Source organism: Battus philenor, unplaced genomic scaffold, assembly GCF_028537555.1.
Source record: "Battus philenor isolate CCGP_79_NKW_IND1 unplaced genomic scaffold, ilBatPhil1.0.hap1 SCAF_2, whole genome shotgun sequence".
NCBI lineage: Eukaryota > Metazoa > Arthropoda > Insecta > Lepidoptera > Papilionidae > Battus > Battus philenor.
The window spans coordinates 13,738,683-13,754,573 of record NW_027181682.1 but is presented as its reverse complement, the minus strand read 5'-3'; the positions used below and the strand labels follow the sequence as shown (position 1 = coordinate 13,754,573).

The window sequence follows — 15,891 nt, the reverse complement described above, 5'->3', positions numbered from 1 at the left end:
ATTTTCGATAATTTATGTTGCGATTTCGTTTTTCACCAAATTTTCTGTTGCACTGTTACTTTTACTTCGATTATTTTTATAATCGTCATTATGCTTCTTATCAAGATAACTATTTACTTACATAAATGAAACTATGCAAGAATGTTTAAATTAAAATTAATATTGTTATAATTTTGTATAAATCGGTTGCCATGATCGTAGTCAAAAGTATAATAAAAAGTCAAAAATATTTCATAATCATAATTTAATTAGTAATAATTAGAAGCCTATTGATTTTTTTTTCTATAAACCATGGCTGTCTTCATGAGCAACCGACAATAAATGTTGCCCGTATTGTATCCGATACCTTCCCTGAGCTGGCAATGACGGTGTGTTTCGTTTTAGACCTGCCGTGGCGCGTCAACAGTCCGCGCCGACCCTGGTGTATAGGTGTGTCGATGTTACCATGTATTAAAACCCTTATTGCCACTTGACTCACAATGTTTACACTTTACCATCGGATAACTAGAAACTGAATACATTACTAGAAATTTTATTAAAGAATACATTATAATTAAAAAAAATACAAGTCTTTTAAAGATTATAAAAGCAAAAAGAAAATAATGTATAATTCAATATTTTCAAATTAACATTATGTATGTAATTTATAAAATGAGATTAAAATATCTCAAATCAAAAAATACAAAATGTATACTTAATTTTAATTTTCCTAGAATATTCTTTTCTATAGAACACCGGTAAAATAAATACATATGGATTAAAAATTAAAACTAATGGTTTCCAAAAATGTACGATGGGCGATCATATCGATGCTTAATTTATTCTGACCTCTGTATGTAACCATACATGTAATATATGCTATATAATATATCTATTTATAATGAATATCTATCAACAAACGCTCATAAATGTTTAAACCCAATCGATGGCCGTGAACGCTCAAATTCAATTAGTGACTTTGTTTCAGTTTCTAGTGTCCTAGATAAAACATTGATTTAAAAAAACAATGCTTTTTGTTTTAATACAATTTTTTTCCAATGTTACTTTTTTTCACAGTGTCACAGTATTTCCTATTTTGTTTCGTTCAAGTGGCAATAAAAAATAACCCGCATCCTAAACGAGCCCTGCTTGTGTTCGTGTGTGTGGTGTGGTATACGTTGCTTTCCATTATTATGTTTTAACACTAATCATACCAACAATTACCAGGTACCTATTTCTACCATAGCGCGTCAAATGACCCGAATTTATGTTTACTACTTGAATGTATAAAGTATGGTTATTAAAAAAGAAATGAAAATCAAATTTATTATAATTAAACAAAATAATATATTGACCATTTCTATTGCATATGCAAAAAATAAGAATTTTTAAACCATGAGTCAATTGACCCTTTGTGGTTTGTTTAGTGTTAAATGTCAACGATGTTACTATTACTTCAGTTTTTTTTTTAATAATGAAGGACTAACTCTTAACCGCGTTTTGACTCTTGTCAACTTTAAATAAATGCCTAGTAAAATAATCCATCCTTAATTAAACTGTCATATGACCATAATATATGTATACAATTGTTGAGTAATCTACAAATGTGTTTACACGTGACTTTTTTTATAAGTATGAATGTAAATAATTATATTATCTTTAATATATCAAATTCATTATCCTATTCACTGTCAGTTTGACTTTTTCCTAGATTAATTAAAAATATATAATTACTCTGCTATGTTTCGTTTCATTATTTTTTTGACTTTACTGGTTAAATTGATATTAGTTCAGAAATATACCAAATCATATGGTAAACATTAATAATAATTATAAACGCAAAGTAATACGTCCGCATCGTGCAAACGACAGATGTAAACTGAAATTTTACTCATGTGTAAACGCTTACTTATCTCATTAATACCAATGAATTTTTTTTCGTTTATGGATTGTTTGTAACTTGAATTATTGCTTAAAGACTTTAATTTTCAAATATGATTATTAAAAATAAATAATGGAAAGCACCGTAATTGACTGATAACATAGAGCACGTTTCAAGCATGAAATCATTGTGGATCAAAAATAAATATGACGAAATAAAAATGTTTTTGATCTTCACCATGTTCCTCTAGAAGCTGGTACTCTAATTGGAAATCACTATAATCTATTCTGCATGCTAGTATTGTCTCTTGTTTCAATACCACGTCTTTGTTTCCTACACTAATTTGACCATCCGGATGGGAACACTCAACGAATAGTAAAGTCGTCATTAGCAATTACTTAAATGTACTTTGTAATGATTAAACAAAACTAATTTCTCATGTAAAGTCTCAACTAGATTCATAGTACGAAAGTAACTTACGTTTTCAAAGGAATCTTTAGATGAGACTGCTTTATCTTGTATGTTTATTATAATAAATTCAGATTTGAAAAGAAATAATATCACATCGTATCTTGTTAAATGTTTATTCGATAGTAAGAAAAATACAAATTTTTATTTATTTTTTAATTTTATTTTTTAAGTATTTTAATGTAAATATAATTAGCGTGAAGATGAAATATATACACATAGATATAGAATTTAGTTCTTTCAGATATTAGATTTAAAAATATTCTTATAATAATTAAAATAGACGTAGAAAAAAATAATATTATTCCAATTTGACGGCGCAGTTTATCTACGTAAGTGTTTGATATATAAGATATGTTATATTTTTTATACAGTGAAACTAAAATTATAAATCACACGAATTGAAACCCTCGTTATGGCTGGGTACTCACGATCCCTGTCATTATTTAAACACCGAAACAATTTATCGAAATAATTCATATCGAAACTTTGTAATTTATTTTGTTTCACGGCAAAGTCAAAGTTTGTTTTCGATGGTTAATTAAAAAAATGTTTAGATGGAGAAATAAGATGAGGCAGATTTATTGAAAGGTCGTACAGCTTTGCAGCTTTAAATGGAGATGAGAAGAGGTCAAGTGTTTTTCATTCTTAAATGGAAATGCCTACCGCTAACTTGATGATATGTTTATAGATCGGCGGGGCTTATATAAAGTCGCGAATGCTTACGTCGTCGGGCTTACTCATTTTAAGTATAAGTACAGTTCTAATAATTACTTATGTGTGCACAGGCGGCTGGCAGATGAAGACGATGAGCTATCAGAGGTTCAACCAGACGCGGTGCCACCCGAAGTCAGGGAATGGTTGGCGTCAACCTTCACAAGGCAGCTAGCGACGGCAAAGAGGAAGTCAGATGAAAAGCCGAAGTTCCGATCCGTGGCGCATGCGATCAGGGCGGGAATATTCGTGGACAGAATCTATAGGCGGGTTACGAGTACAGCTCTTATGCAGTTTCCTCAAGATGTCGTACGAGTATTGAAAGTAAGATTATCAATTATGTATTCTATGCTATTTAATATATATATATATATATATATTAGATATATTCTCATCTAAAGAGGATATGTAAAAACGAAATGATAAAACACACATTAAAAAATTGGTGTAGATTATCATTATTACCATCATGCCAGCCACAAGGCACAACCTACCTACACCTTACCCAAAGATCACCATGATTTCCGGTCTTGCACTGATTACATTTATTCGTATCATGTGCTTAAAAAACAAAAAGACTAAGAAAAAAATGATTTCTAATTGTATTATGTTGCACTAATACATAACACAGTGCTCACAGATAAGTTTCCTGAGGATGGGCAGCAAGGTTATCTGCGTACCATACAACACTTTGAACACCCCCCCGACTGCCAAGCGTGGCGATTATATTAAACTTTGGACTTAGATAACTTTGGGAGAGGCCTATGCCTTGCGGTAGGTGTCTTAAGGTAGAAACGACGACACTACGACAGAAAGTTAGGCAGCAGTACTAGACCTAGAAGAGGAAATAAATAAATAACATTGTGATTAATAACCAACCCTTTTAAAGTTATACGTTGTTTAAAAGCGTATAAATGTAAATATCAAAATAAAAAATAACTTTAAATTATAAAGGTCATAAATAAAAGTACATCACTTTAAATAAATTATCGGATAACCTGAATATTCAATGAATTCATTGTGGAATTTACGGAGAAATCACAGTAACTAACCAGGCATTCGAGTTGTTGCCGGAATGTATCATAACATTGATGCTACGCAGTACAATAACGTTCAGGATTCATACCAATAACTCTAATTCACGTCGAATGAACAGGTAAAATAAAATTGTTACGATACAATAAACAATTAATTTTTATATTATTTACGAAGAACTAAGACTCTTTCTTCAACATGAATAAAAGAACCTCTCTGGTATAAAAGACACACAACCATAATATAAGTAGTATGTGTGAGTAGTGTTTTTGCAATCTCCGATATAAACATTTATGTCCATTTGTAGCCAGTTCTGTACAAATACAGTTTATTTCAAAATCAAATATCATCGCGATCTATACATTCAGATTCGGAACATATATTTGAGTCAACCCAATACAATTCACAAGTGGATTTGTTCTTTATGTTTCGGCAAAAACTTCATGCGTAATTTTTTTTGTATGGTTAAAATATATTAAGTGCAAACTATTTAACTTTTCATTTCGACATATTTGTATATGCTTTAAGACACACAAGTCGAAATATTTTTTTAATAATATAATCAAAAATAAAATTACTTAAAGCGTTCATTAATTGAACAAAAATATACGTACAGTAATGTAATATGTTGCATGTCTTCCAAAAACGAATACTTTTGATACATTTGTTGCTGACGTCATTCTTGCGGTCAGCGCAATATCAATGTAAGACAGGTCCTCTTTGTACCATGTTTAGGACTACCACTACTACCAATTTGTAGTCTCCGCGGGTTCGAAGAGGCAGGGCGTAGCTAACTAGAATTTTGTCTCTGATCTCTACATACAACTATGTTAATGTATTGGGAGGAAGCGGAGTACTTAATAAAATTCAGCTTCTAATCAATGGAGTGTCCTGGCATAAAGGAATCCGAAGCTGGGATCAACTTTGATATGGTCGGTCGCTACTGCCTGCCTAACACTAATACCACTTTGGATAAAGTCAGCGTTGGTAGGAGTAACCGAAAAAAACTCCAACAACACTTCTATATAAAACGATTCTGAATTATGGGCTCCTGTAGCCTAGAATTTTGTTTCATTGTTCGTTCACAGAGATCATTACCAGTTTATAAGCATAAAGAAGAAAAGGGAAATAAATGGCAATGAAAATATGTAATGAAATTTAATATATTTTACTTTTATAATATCTTGTGGCCATATATTTTTGCGATTTATAGGTCTGTAAAAAACCTCCACCAGGTGGTCAGACAACCTTGTTAGGGACGTAAAAAGACTTTGGAATTAAGACCAGCTAGGAACAGCTAAAAGGCAACCTAATTTTCTAATTAAAATTGAGGATTTTTATAGTTTTTTGGTGGTGGTAATGATAAAAAAATGTTACTAAAAATCGTATAAAAATTTTAGGTAGATATTTATTGGGCCCCAGAGAATATTTTTAATTCTAAGACTGAAAGAAAATACAGTCTCTAATGACAACATATCAACGAAGCGTCTTAGATTATAATGTCAGATATTCAATTAAGTTAAATACTCAAAAGTAACGAACTAAACGGCGTACATTAATCTCTTACTGAGATAAGGACTAAATTATAATTCGGGGCGTTGAGAAGCATAAATCTTTGTTTTAGGGTTTAGCCTAGTTCGTTTCAACTACTTAGAATTAATGTTCATTTACCGACTGCCATTTGAACCTTGATAGATTACGATTAATAAAAAATACGTATATAAATTGTACTTGGAAATTAGATTTTATTGGTAACTGTCACCTACTTAATGAGCCATGGAGAGGGCTATGCTCGGGATTTGTTTACACGATCTAATGAGCGGTGAAGCATCTGACGTAGATTTTTATTTAGTCCTGAGTCCGATGAAGCTGTAAAAGCCAAAACGGCTAACAGCGCCCATCAACTTTCGAATATAGCCAGCCTAGATGAAGAGGTACGAAGACGAACAAAAGTAATCGACAGAGATCAGCTGATGGGTAATTTGAAGTGGAGTGAAATCTATGGAGCGGCCAGCGTGTAGAATATGCATACAGAAGGTAGACGGACGACCTTGTTAAAATCGTTGGAAGACGCTATAAGCTTTTGTCAGCTTTGCTAACATGTAATTATGGTGATTACTTCAAATTTCACATACAAAACAGATTCAGACCCTTATGACACTTGCAAAGTTTCGATTTAACTATGCTCCTATTACGGTACAATATTACAAACGTCACCGTGTAACCGGTAGTCGTCCTACTGGCTTCAGTTTATTAGTTTTTAAATCTAGTTCACGGACCCTTCCGCTCCGTGAACTCAGTACCGATGAAGCAAAACCTCAGGGCTAACAGCCTTAACATCATTAGAGAAAAAGCAAATAAGCAATATTACAAAATATTTGAAATGAATGTCAGATAAATAACCCCCATAGGGTTTTTAAAAGTGTGATGCCAGTAACTTTGACACCATTGTAATTACTTTTAAAAACATAATACTACTACTACTACTCCGCTAGCTCAGTGATCCAAAGTGGGTCTTGAATAAAAAAAACATAATAAACTTACAAAACAGTTTCGGGTGATCTTACATTCAGTGAGTACCGTAACGTGTTCAGAGATCAACAAAACAACTTTTTTTTGACTTCAATGCTTTGTTATTCATATCGACCAAGCAAATTAATTTTTAACAGTTAGTTGTTCCTGTACAATAATAAATTTTTAATAATTACACAATTTTACAACGCGGTCACGCCGACGTACAAAGTGATTGGTTATATTATAATATGTATATATATATATATATATATATATATATATATATATAATTTATTATTATACAATCTTTCGAGGCATGAATTTATAGCTCATTTATTGTAAGATAATGTACGGTCAACCTTATCTAAAAATCAATGGTTTCAGCAAAAAAAATTGTCGTAATTGTTTACCATTATTAATGTATGTAAATTTATTTAATATGAAAGCGCAGGATGGCCTTTATCGGAATCCATGTCAGGTTGGCGTGGTCAAAGGAAGTTAAATAAGTTTGAAAATTTGATAATTAAAGTAATCTTAACTAAGAAAAGGACCAATATTTAGCCAATTCCACACATGCAGTGGTAGTCATGCAATAAAGTCGTCTCTAGTACTCTCCAGTCGTGACTCTGTGTTTGGCACTAATCGGTGTAACATAACTCCTGAAGATGCCCCGTGGAGGGGTGAAACACGTGTTGAGTAATTTGGCAGTGGCGGTTGTGTGATTCGCATTGTTTGCCGCATACGCATTTATTAGCGAGCTGGCGGGCGGTGCACTTTATTGCATGACTACCACTGCATGTGCGGAAGTGGCTAAATATTGATCCTTTTCTTACTTAGGATGGACTTCCGCGAGGTAACACCTGATTCCATTAAATATTAAAGTAATCTTACGTATGATTCAAAATTATTGCTTTTATAATAAAATTTTATAAAAAATATTTTCTTTATAATCACTTTCTTGACAAAATCAGATAATATATCTATCAGATAATAATAAAGAAAAAAATCAAAATTATTGATACGATATTGAGCGATTCGTTTACTGAGACGGTGCGCCGGCGACCCTTCGTTCAAAAACTGCCTCGATCCAAGATGGCCACCCCACTACCATAGATACGACGCTCCGCTAGTGACTAACAAGTCACTCATTACGTTGACTTTGACAGCGCTACGACGCGTCTGCGCAGTCAAATATAACATTCGTTTATCATCTTATACAGGTTGATTAGAAATAGGTGTAAAAGCTTTTTGTTGACAAATAAGCATTCATCTCTTTAAACCTTTTACATATTTAATGGATTCAGGCGTTACATTGCGGAAGTCCATCCTAAATAAGAAAGGACCAATATCTAGCCACCTCCGCACATGCAGTGGTTATCGTGCATGAAAGTGCACCGCCCGCCAGCCCGCTCGCAAATGCGCATGCGACAGACAATGCCAACTACACAACCGCCACCGTAAATTCACTCAACACGTGTTTCACCCCTCCACGGGGCATCTTCAGGAGTTGTTACACAGATTAGTGCTAAACACCGAGTCACCTTTTACATCTTTAACCAATCTCCCTATGTATAATATGTTTAAAGATTGTGCTAAACAGCGACAGTAAAACATATAGGGAGTACATATTTAGACACGCCTAATTTCATTTTCAATCTGTTAATAATATAATACAGCGAGCGAGATCACATTAGAACAATGTGTAATTTCGTTACAACATCCCCTTTCTAAAACATAACGATCCCATTTCTCTTATCTTTAATAATAAATTGAGGGTAAATGGATAATGTTTTGAATACTTTCATCTTATTTTATATTCTATGTTTATTTAATGTTTTAACTTTAATTGTCAAATCATTCAAGGACATTACTAAATCAATTTCAAAAGTTTTAATCTCATGAATGCATGACAATCGACCGTTTATTATCTATGATTTTCAAGTGATGATATATTGGTTAAATTTTGAGGTTGTGTTTTTATTTTAATTATTCAAAAAATATAACTCATTCAAAAAAATCTTATATTTTGCATTTATTCAACAATACTTAAACCTCTAGATTCAAATTGATGTGTAATTTTTATGGCATTTCGAGCTATTGTTTTCAGGTTAAGTTTCAAAAAATTGACTCGGTACTCGGTGTCGGTACAGACACAGTATACTTGTACTAACTTTGACGTCACTTACATAGTTTCGGTTATTACAAGAAACTTACAACACAGTTTTGAAGGATGTTTTTATGTACAAGTAGAAGCGACACAATGCAACTTGGTGAAATTATATTCTCTGGTCGTCCTATTCAAAGTTCCTCTGAGAGCTCTCAATCTTTTCTACATTTAAAGAAGAATTTAAAGAGAGAAATTCAAGTTCTCTCTTCGCCTTACTTCTTAGAACTCGCAGAATTTACAACTGACACTTATAAAACAGTGGGATGTCTTTAGAGTCAACGAGGCAATATGTGATACATCGTCTTTGTTGTCTACTAATAAGACTTGCTTATAATCAACCCATCTTCTAGAATTACTTGTAAAAATCAGTTGCTTATAAAATATACTGCTGTGCTAAAAAAGTAAGTTGAAATTGCCATTTATAACTCCCAGACATTAGTAAGACAGGTAATTTTTTTTTATTTGTTAGCAGAATTGTCTATAATTTACCAATCGTCTGTTTATCAAAAGGTTTAATTATCTCCAAGCTACACGTAATTTTATTAAACGCGTCAAGTCTTGATTGATGGCAAAATCGCTCATTTTTTTGGAAAAAGCATGAAAACTCGTCTCATATCGTTCCGCAACTCCCGTATTCGTCTGATTTGACTTCTGGCTATTCAACAAGCTTTAAAGGCCAATGAGAGAACGCCATTTTGACGCGATTAAGGAGAAAAAAGACCGAATCGAAAAAATTCTTGAAGGCTATGCCCGAAAAAGACTATTCCAACTTTTTTGCGGACTGGAAAAGCGTTGGCAAAAGTGCGTTTTATCTGACGGAGGCTACTTTCAAGGCCCTGGCCTACAATAATCAATTTTGGCAACACATAATCTGCACGGACAGATTGTAAACAATAAATCATTTTAATATTTAGTTATCTAAATTTTGTAAGTATTTTTTCGTTATCTTAGTAATATTTCTAATTTTTGAAACCATTGATTTTTAGACTTATCCACCAAAAGAAATGTATGGTACACCCTAGTGCACCTGATGTACTCATACATTAATTAACTACAAATACGCTGTACATTTAAAGCTTTTATCCTTATAATCAACCTTGATATTATTATAATAATAAAACTAATCGATTCACGTAATTATCTCTTGATTTATAAATTTAGTATGAAACGCCTTAATAGAAACACAAATACATACGACAAATTAAATTCTTAAACCTCTTTTTTAAATACTATTACTCTTAATTTGGAGTTTACTCGTTTACAATTATATCATTTATTTAGTTCTTAACTTCTTTTATTTACAAGAACATCGAATAAATGTTAACTAAATACCCTTTTTTAATTTTTCATTAATATTCCGAGACACACCCTAAAAGTGTGTAGTTCGTTATGATTAAATTTATTTAGACCGTCTTGAAGACGTGGCCGCGGATTTTGTCGACAATCTTTGTAGAGTCCTAAATACACAAACCCTTCTAAAGCACACAACATGAAAACAGACAGTGACAGGCTAAATTTTGGAGATTATTATTATTTTAAATTATACTTAATATGACTAACTAGAACTCAATATAAAGAGATATTGGGGAGGATGTATAGCTTATTCAATTTATAGTACACCCTATTAAAAAAGGATTTTAAAAATATTGATAAAGTAAAAATACGTTCTCAAAATTCAGATTGTATGTGAAAAAAATAATTATGATTTACTATCTATTCCAGCAGACATTGTACTACCAGAAGTTATTGATTAACCTTTCGCAGTCTTATAGATAAATTATATATAACATAGTACAATGTAATCACTTTATACAGGTTGATTGGAAACATGTAAATTGTTTAAAACTTTTTGCTGACAAACGAGCTTTATGCTCACGCTTTACAGCTTTTACACCTAAGACTAATAGCACGGCAGTTTTTAATTATGAACATTTCTTACTGTTTTTTAATCACATATTTTTTTTAACTTGGATTAAAGTGACATTTAACTTAGAATTACGAAGCTCTATTTGTAATTGAGTTTTCGTATAATTTCTTTAATTAAAGCTCAGGTTCAAAATAGTATTATTTTTTGAGTTATAACTTGACAAAGTTTCAACAGGCAGGCTTTTTTAACCAAGCTCTGGTTTTAAAATTAAAATGGACTATTCTTTTTATAGCCCAGGATTAAGTATGGTGGTATACCTAAATAATTTTATCAGTTAAATTAATTAGATGATTAAATTTAATGAACTGAAACTTAATATAAATTAGAAGTCTTGAATACAAGAGTAAATAAGTTTCTTCTAAGCAAGCATGTAGCATCATAGACCTCGTCGTCGCTTAACATCAGGCGAGATAGAAAGAAGGCAAATGCTTCGACTATGGAGTACAAAAAAATGAAAAAATTGTTATTCTAAAATCTAGTAATGATTTTTCGTTAATCAACGATATCCTGGCATTTTGAAAAAAAATCGTTTATGAATTGAAATTGTTTTTAACATTAAGATCCTGTAAAATTAATATTAACACATTTTCCGCTTCAAAATGAAATAGAGACAAACACAAAACAAAACAAACGGAAAATTAATATACGAGGAATAAATTTAAACTGCAATATGACTTTCTAAATTCAAGTTTATTCCACCGTGACATTTAAGTTGAACGTTTTATTTGCTCGGCTCGCTGACCGAGGGCGACTCATATTTACAAGCGAACTTCTGCAAAGCTTTGTTCCCATTCATAAAACTGTTTCAGAGCACGTGTCACGACGCGAAATCATAGTTTAAAACTAACAAGTACCTTTGAAAGCCTTTACTTAACTGAGAAATGTTCACAGATTATAACAAAAGACGTAATGTCTGCATTGTTTTCGACTAACTATGTATATGATTGTATCTTTTCTCATTTATATGAAATATAATGATGGTGTGCATGTTTTATTTGTAAATTTGATTAACAGTATAGGATACATAGTCATTTAGTTTTATTATTAAATAATTATTAATCAAGTTGTGGTAACCCAGCGGTAGCGGACAGTGACTTATGATCGTAGGTGGCGGGTTTGATTCCTAGGATACCATCTTATGTAATTGACTCTTAGTGAAGTAATTATATAGGATTTCTATTTATTTTTTGTGATTTTATGTGATTCGCATTGTTTGCCGCATACGCATTTATCAGCGAGCTGGCGGGCGGTGCACTTTGTTGCACAACTACCACTGCATGTGCGGAAATGGCTAAATATTGGTCCTTTTCTTACTTGAGATTTCTATTTATCACAAACAAGTTTCAAATAGAAGAGTGACCGCGTCCTCTGCGTAACATAATACCACACTGCGATCGGCAACCCGACTGCCAAGCATGGCGATTAGAGTATATCGTGCCATAGATATCCTATGCCTTATAGTGGGTGTCTATAGGCTAAAACGTGAAATTATTAATCATTTAGAGTAAACCCCTTTGATAAATGAAAAATAATGAATGGTTTAATTACTAATACTTTTAGTCAAAGGCGTGGAGAGTCGTCGAATACGGACAGCCCTAGACCGGTCATCGGTGCGATTATTTGGGGATGTCTGTGCTGGGATGTCCACAATTTATATTGACAAACAAAATATTGACCTTTTTATTTGTTATTGGCGTGATTTACGGCCTCTAAAGAATCAAATCAAGGGCTTAGAGCGGCTTGCGAGGTGGAAATGGGTCGGCGCATGTCTTGCGGCAAACTTCCGTTCCCTTTTGAAAGAGGAAAGCCGCCACACTTTCTTGCGGTTTTGTAACAGGGTGGTGGGTGACGTAATTAGGCAAAACAAAACCGTGTAACAGGAAGTGTGGCAAGGGATGGGAAGCGATACGCAAATTTAATGTGCGTGAATACTGTATGTTGAATGTATGCTGAATGATATAAAATATGAATGATGATAGAGGGCGTAAAGAGAGGAATTGTGAAGGATGAGGGAGGGGTGGTGAAATTAGGAGGATGTATATTCCTGTCCCGAAAAAAAGATGAAGGAAAAAGTGTTTAAAAAAATCTATACATTTTAGGACAAATATCTAGACATTAAATTTATTTAACTACAAACTTGGTGTCTATATACGTTTACTCCATCTATAAAAGAATCTTAAAAGTCTTCCTAAAGTTTTAATACAGATAAAAAACGTATAGGTAAGACTAAATTAGTACGTGATCTCAATTAATTAAAATCAATCTTTCTCTTTTAGACACTAGACGAATGGTCTTTCGACGTGTTCGCGCTACATGAAGCGTCCGTAGGAGCTCCCGTGAAGTACCTCGGCTATGAACTGCTCAACAGATATGGGATGATCCATAAATTCAAGGTAAGCTATTTGCTTATGGTAGAATGCTATCATTGTAACAATATGCTTGAGTCTATTCTGATGTAGTTACTTATTCAATCTGACCTTCTATTTTTTTATTAAGGTAAGTTTACTATAAGCTCACAGGGTTACTTCTAACACAAACAAATCAATATTTATTAATATGAGGCGTTTATAAATTAAATTATCATACAGTGTGATTGGAAATAGGTGTAAAAGAACGCATATCTTATTTGCTGCCCATCAATGTATGGCACAACCTATTTAAAATCAACTGTTACAGAAATAAGAAATAATATAAATTACTAAGAGAAAGCGCTTTCAAAATTCGGAAATTTCTTCTTTTCAGCCGAAGGCATAGCTAAAGGGTTATGAGAGAGACGTCCGATTCACCCAAGTGAATCTATCATTAATTAAAATTCTTTCAAAAAATTCCTTTTGAACAACTAAACATTAAACTTTTAAATACAAAAGAACAAATGTACAAATTAAAACAATTAAAAAGTGTAGCTTAAAAACCTATTCGATATTCGCATTACTCGTTTTTCGTTCGCCTATAAAAGAAGTTTTAACAAATGAAATTTCTGAAGTGAAGCTTCCATCGTCGCACATTTCTAAACAGCTAATGGATTACGAATGTGCGCGTAATATGTTCCTTCTTTCTCTTTCGTCTGTGTAACTTTTCATGACTTGATCTCTGTTAAAATTTAAATTCTTGCGAATCCATTAATATTTTTTTGAGTTAGGTACTCTTCCGCTCTTTGTTCTTTGTTATTTTTCTTAATTAAATTAATTTTATAATTGGTATATGTAATTTAATTTTAACAATATCGTATAATTTTAACTAGGTACTTAAAATTGGTTTCAGTATAAAAGTACATTAAAGATTACACACATCTAAAATAGGAGACAGTTGTGGAATAATCGTTTTAATGAAACTATTTTGAATTATTTTTTTTTCGTTTCAGAAAGATTACTTACTCATTTGTTTCTTGCATTACTTATTCTTTGTTGTCGTCTTTTCAACTCATAGAAACCCACTCCAAAGCACAGACTTACTTCTCTAGTCTACCACTGCTTGAAATGTTATTTACGAATAAATAATAGAGCAAGTAAATAATAAATAAAATATTTTTACAGACATTTATTTTAAAAATTAAAAAATAATTTATAGAATGCACTGCAAAGTTTACATTTCTACGTCAAACTGTCTCCGAAGAGGCCGCAGAGAAACTCCATCTCTGTAATATTATTTGAACTTTGAATGTTTTCAACTTCATGGTCTCACTGCACTGACGTCAGAAGTTAAATTACATTTCAGTTTATCTTGTAATGTTACCACGGCAGGGACAAAGTTGTTTTTATTGAAAGTATATCGTTGTTCTGTTAGTATTATTAATAAATAATTTTATTATCCACGTGAAAAGATCTATAGACGGACGAAATTCTTCCTATAAAAAAAAAAAAAAAACAAAAAGTAAATAGATATATCTGTCTCTAGCTAGCTAGTAATTAAACCATAAATATAGTCAACCATTTAGCACAACAATGGCAATATAATCACATAAATACAAATCTTGCGGAGTAAGAAATTGATAATTTATTTTTTATGTCAACATTCTTTTTTATTATAAATACATTGAATCAATAAATGAAGTGATCAGTCTGTAATACGTCGTTTTTTTATGGAATACGATAGACGAATAGCTTATATCAGTACAATGTCGGCCAGAGCAGCTAGTAAACAATAAAATTTATTTATTTTAAAAGCAATTGAGCATTGGACTGTATAAACAAATGTATAGAAGCTGATACGTTCGTACCTCTCCTCCATCTCAAACGTTTTTAAACTTTTGTTATTGAATTATATGTTGACTTTGAGGTTGATCCTTGGTGGATGCCTTATGGGAGACGTCAACCGGCTGAAAAGTAGAATCATGTATTCACTTCTGTAAATGGAAGCACATTTTTAGTATAGCACGACTTTCATTATTCATAAACAATTCTAGCAATCCATTATTGTCTCGTTAAAAGGATATCTTATTTTTTTAATTCTTTACAAATATTTAGAAAAGACACGATGGGCTGATAATTCTTCTACTATTAAAAAAAATTAAAATGATTGATCTCTAGCAGAAACTTCTAGAATATTTTCAGTTATGTTCAAGGCAAAATTTTTCTCCGGCATAAACCAATAATTTTGTAACACGACAGATCGCTTTTGAGTGATTATAACCGGTATTATTGCTACTAGAAAAATACTAAACTAGACTACTACTAGACTTACTGCTACTAGAAACATACTAAATAACGAATTTTATTAAAACTTTGATAGAAATTTTGTTACATTGTAATTCTGCTAACATACACTAGCATTATGTTAGAGAGGATGCATTATCCACGGGAACCCTGTAATCAATGCTAAAAATTTGCTCTGATCATGTTTTGTTTTACAAAAAAATGCGCATTTGCAAAGAGTCGAGCGATTTGTGTCGATGTTTTGCTACTTTTTTCATAAAAATGTATTAAAAACGGCTCAGTCACTCCTTAATGCTAAAGCTGCACCAAACCATCATTGAAGTAAGGCAATGTCCACGTTGTACTCAACAGGCATATTAGCTTTGATCGTAAATTCTATATAAATAAATAAAAATGTTATGAACCACTTTGCGTAATACTCAGGGAGTTTATTTTAATCCCCTATTCATTTTTAATTATCTGATCAATAATGACCAGTGCGTCTCTTAGATGCTGCAGATTGTAAGTCTCCTTTTGAAATAAGGAACGAGATTTTATAAGGTATATTCACCTC

The 15,891-nt window shown here is 32.1% G+C and overlaps 1 protein-coding gene across 1 annotated transcript in view; it reads left to right on the top strand.

Annotated features, from left to right (window-relative positions):
- Pde1c (Phosphodiesterase 1c) overlaps positions 1 to 15,891 on the top strand; it is a 193,635-nt gene that overhangs the window by 166,399 nt on the left and 11,345 nt on the right. The window contains exons 4-6 of the mRNA XM_068765341.1: positions 385 to 429; positions 3,118 to 3,367; positions 12,963 to 13,079. Coding sequence (XP_068621442.1) covers positions 385 to 429; positions 3,118 to 3,367; positions 12,963 to 13,079 — 412 coding nt within the window. The remainder of the gene's footprint in view (positions 1 to 384; positions 430 to 3,117; positions 3,368 to 12,962; positions 13,080 to 15,891) is intronic.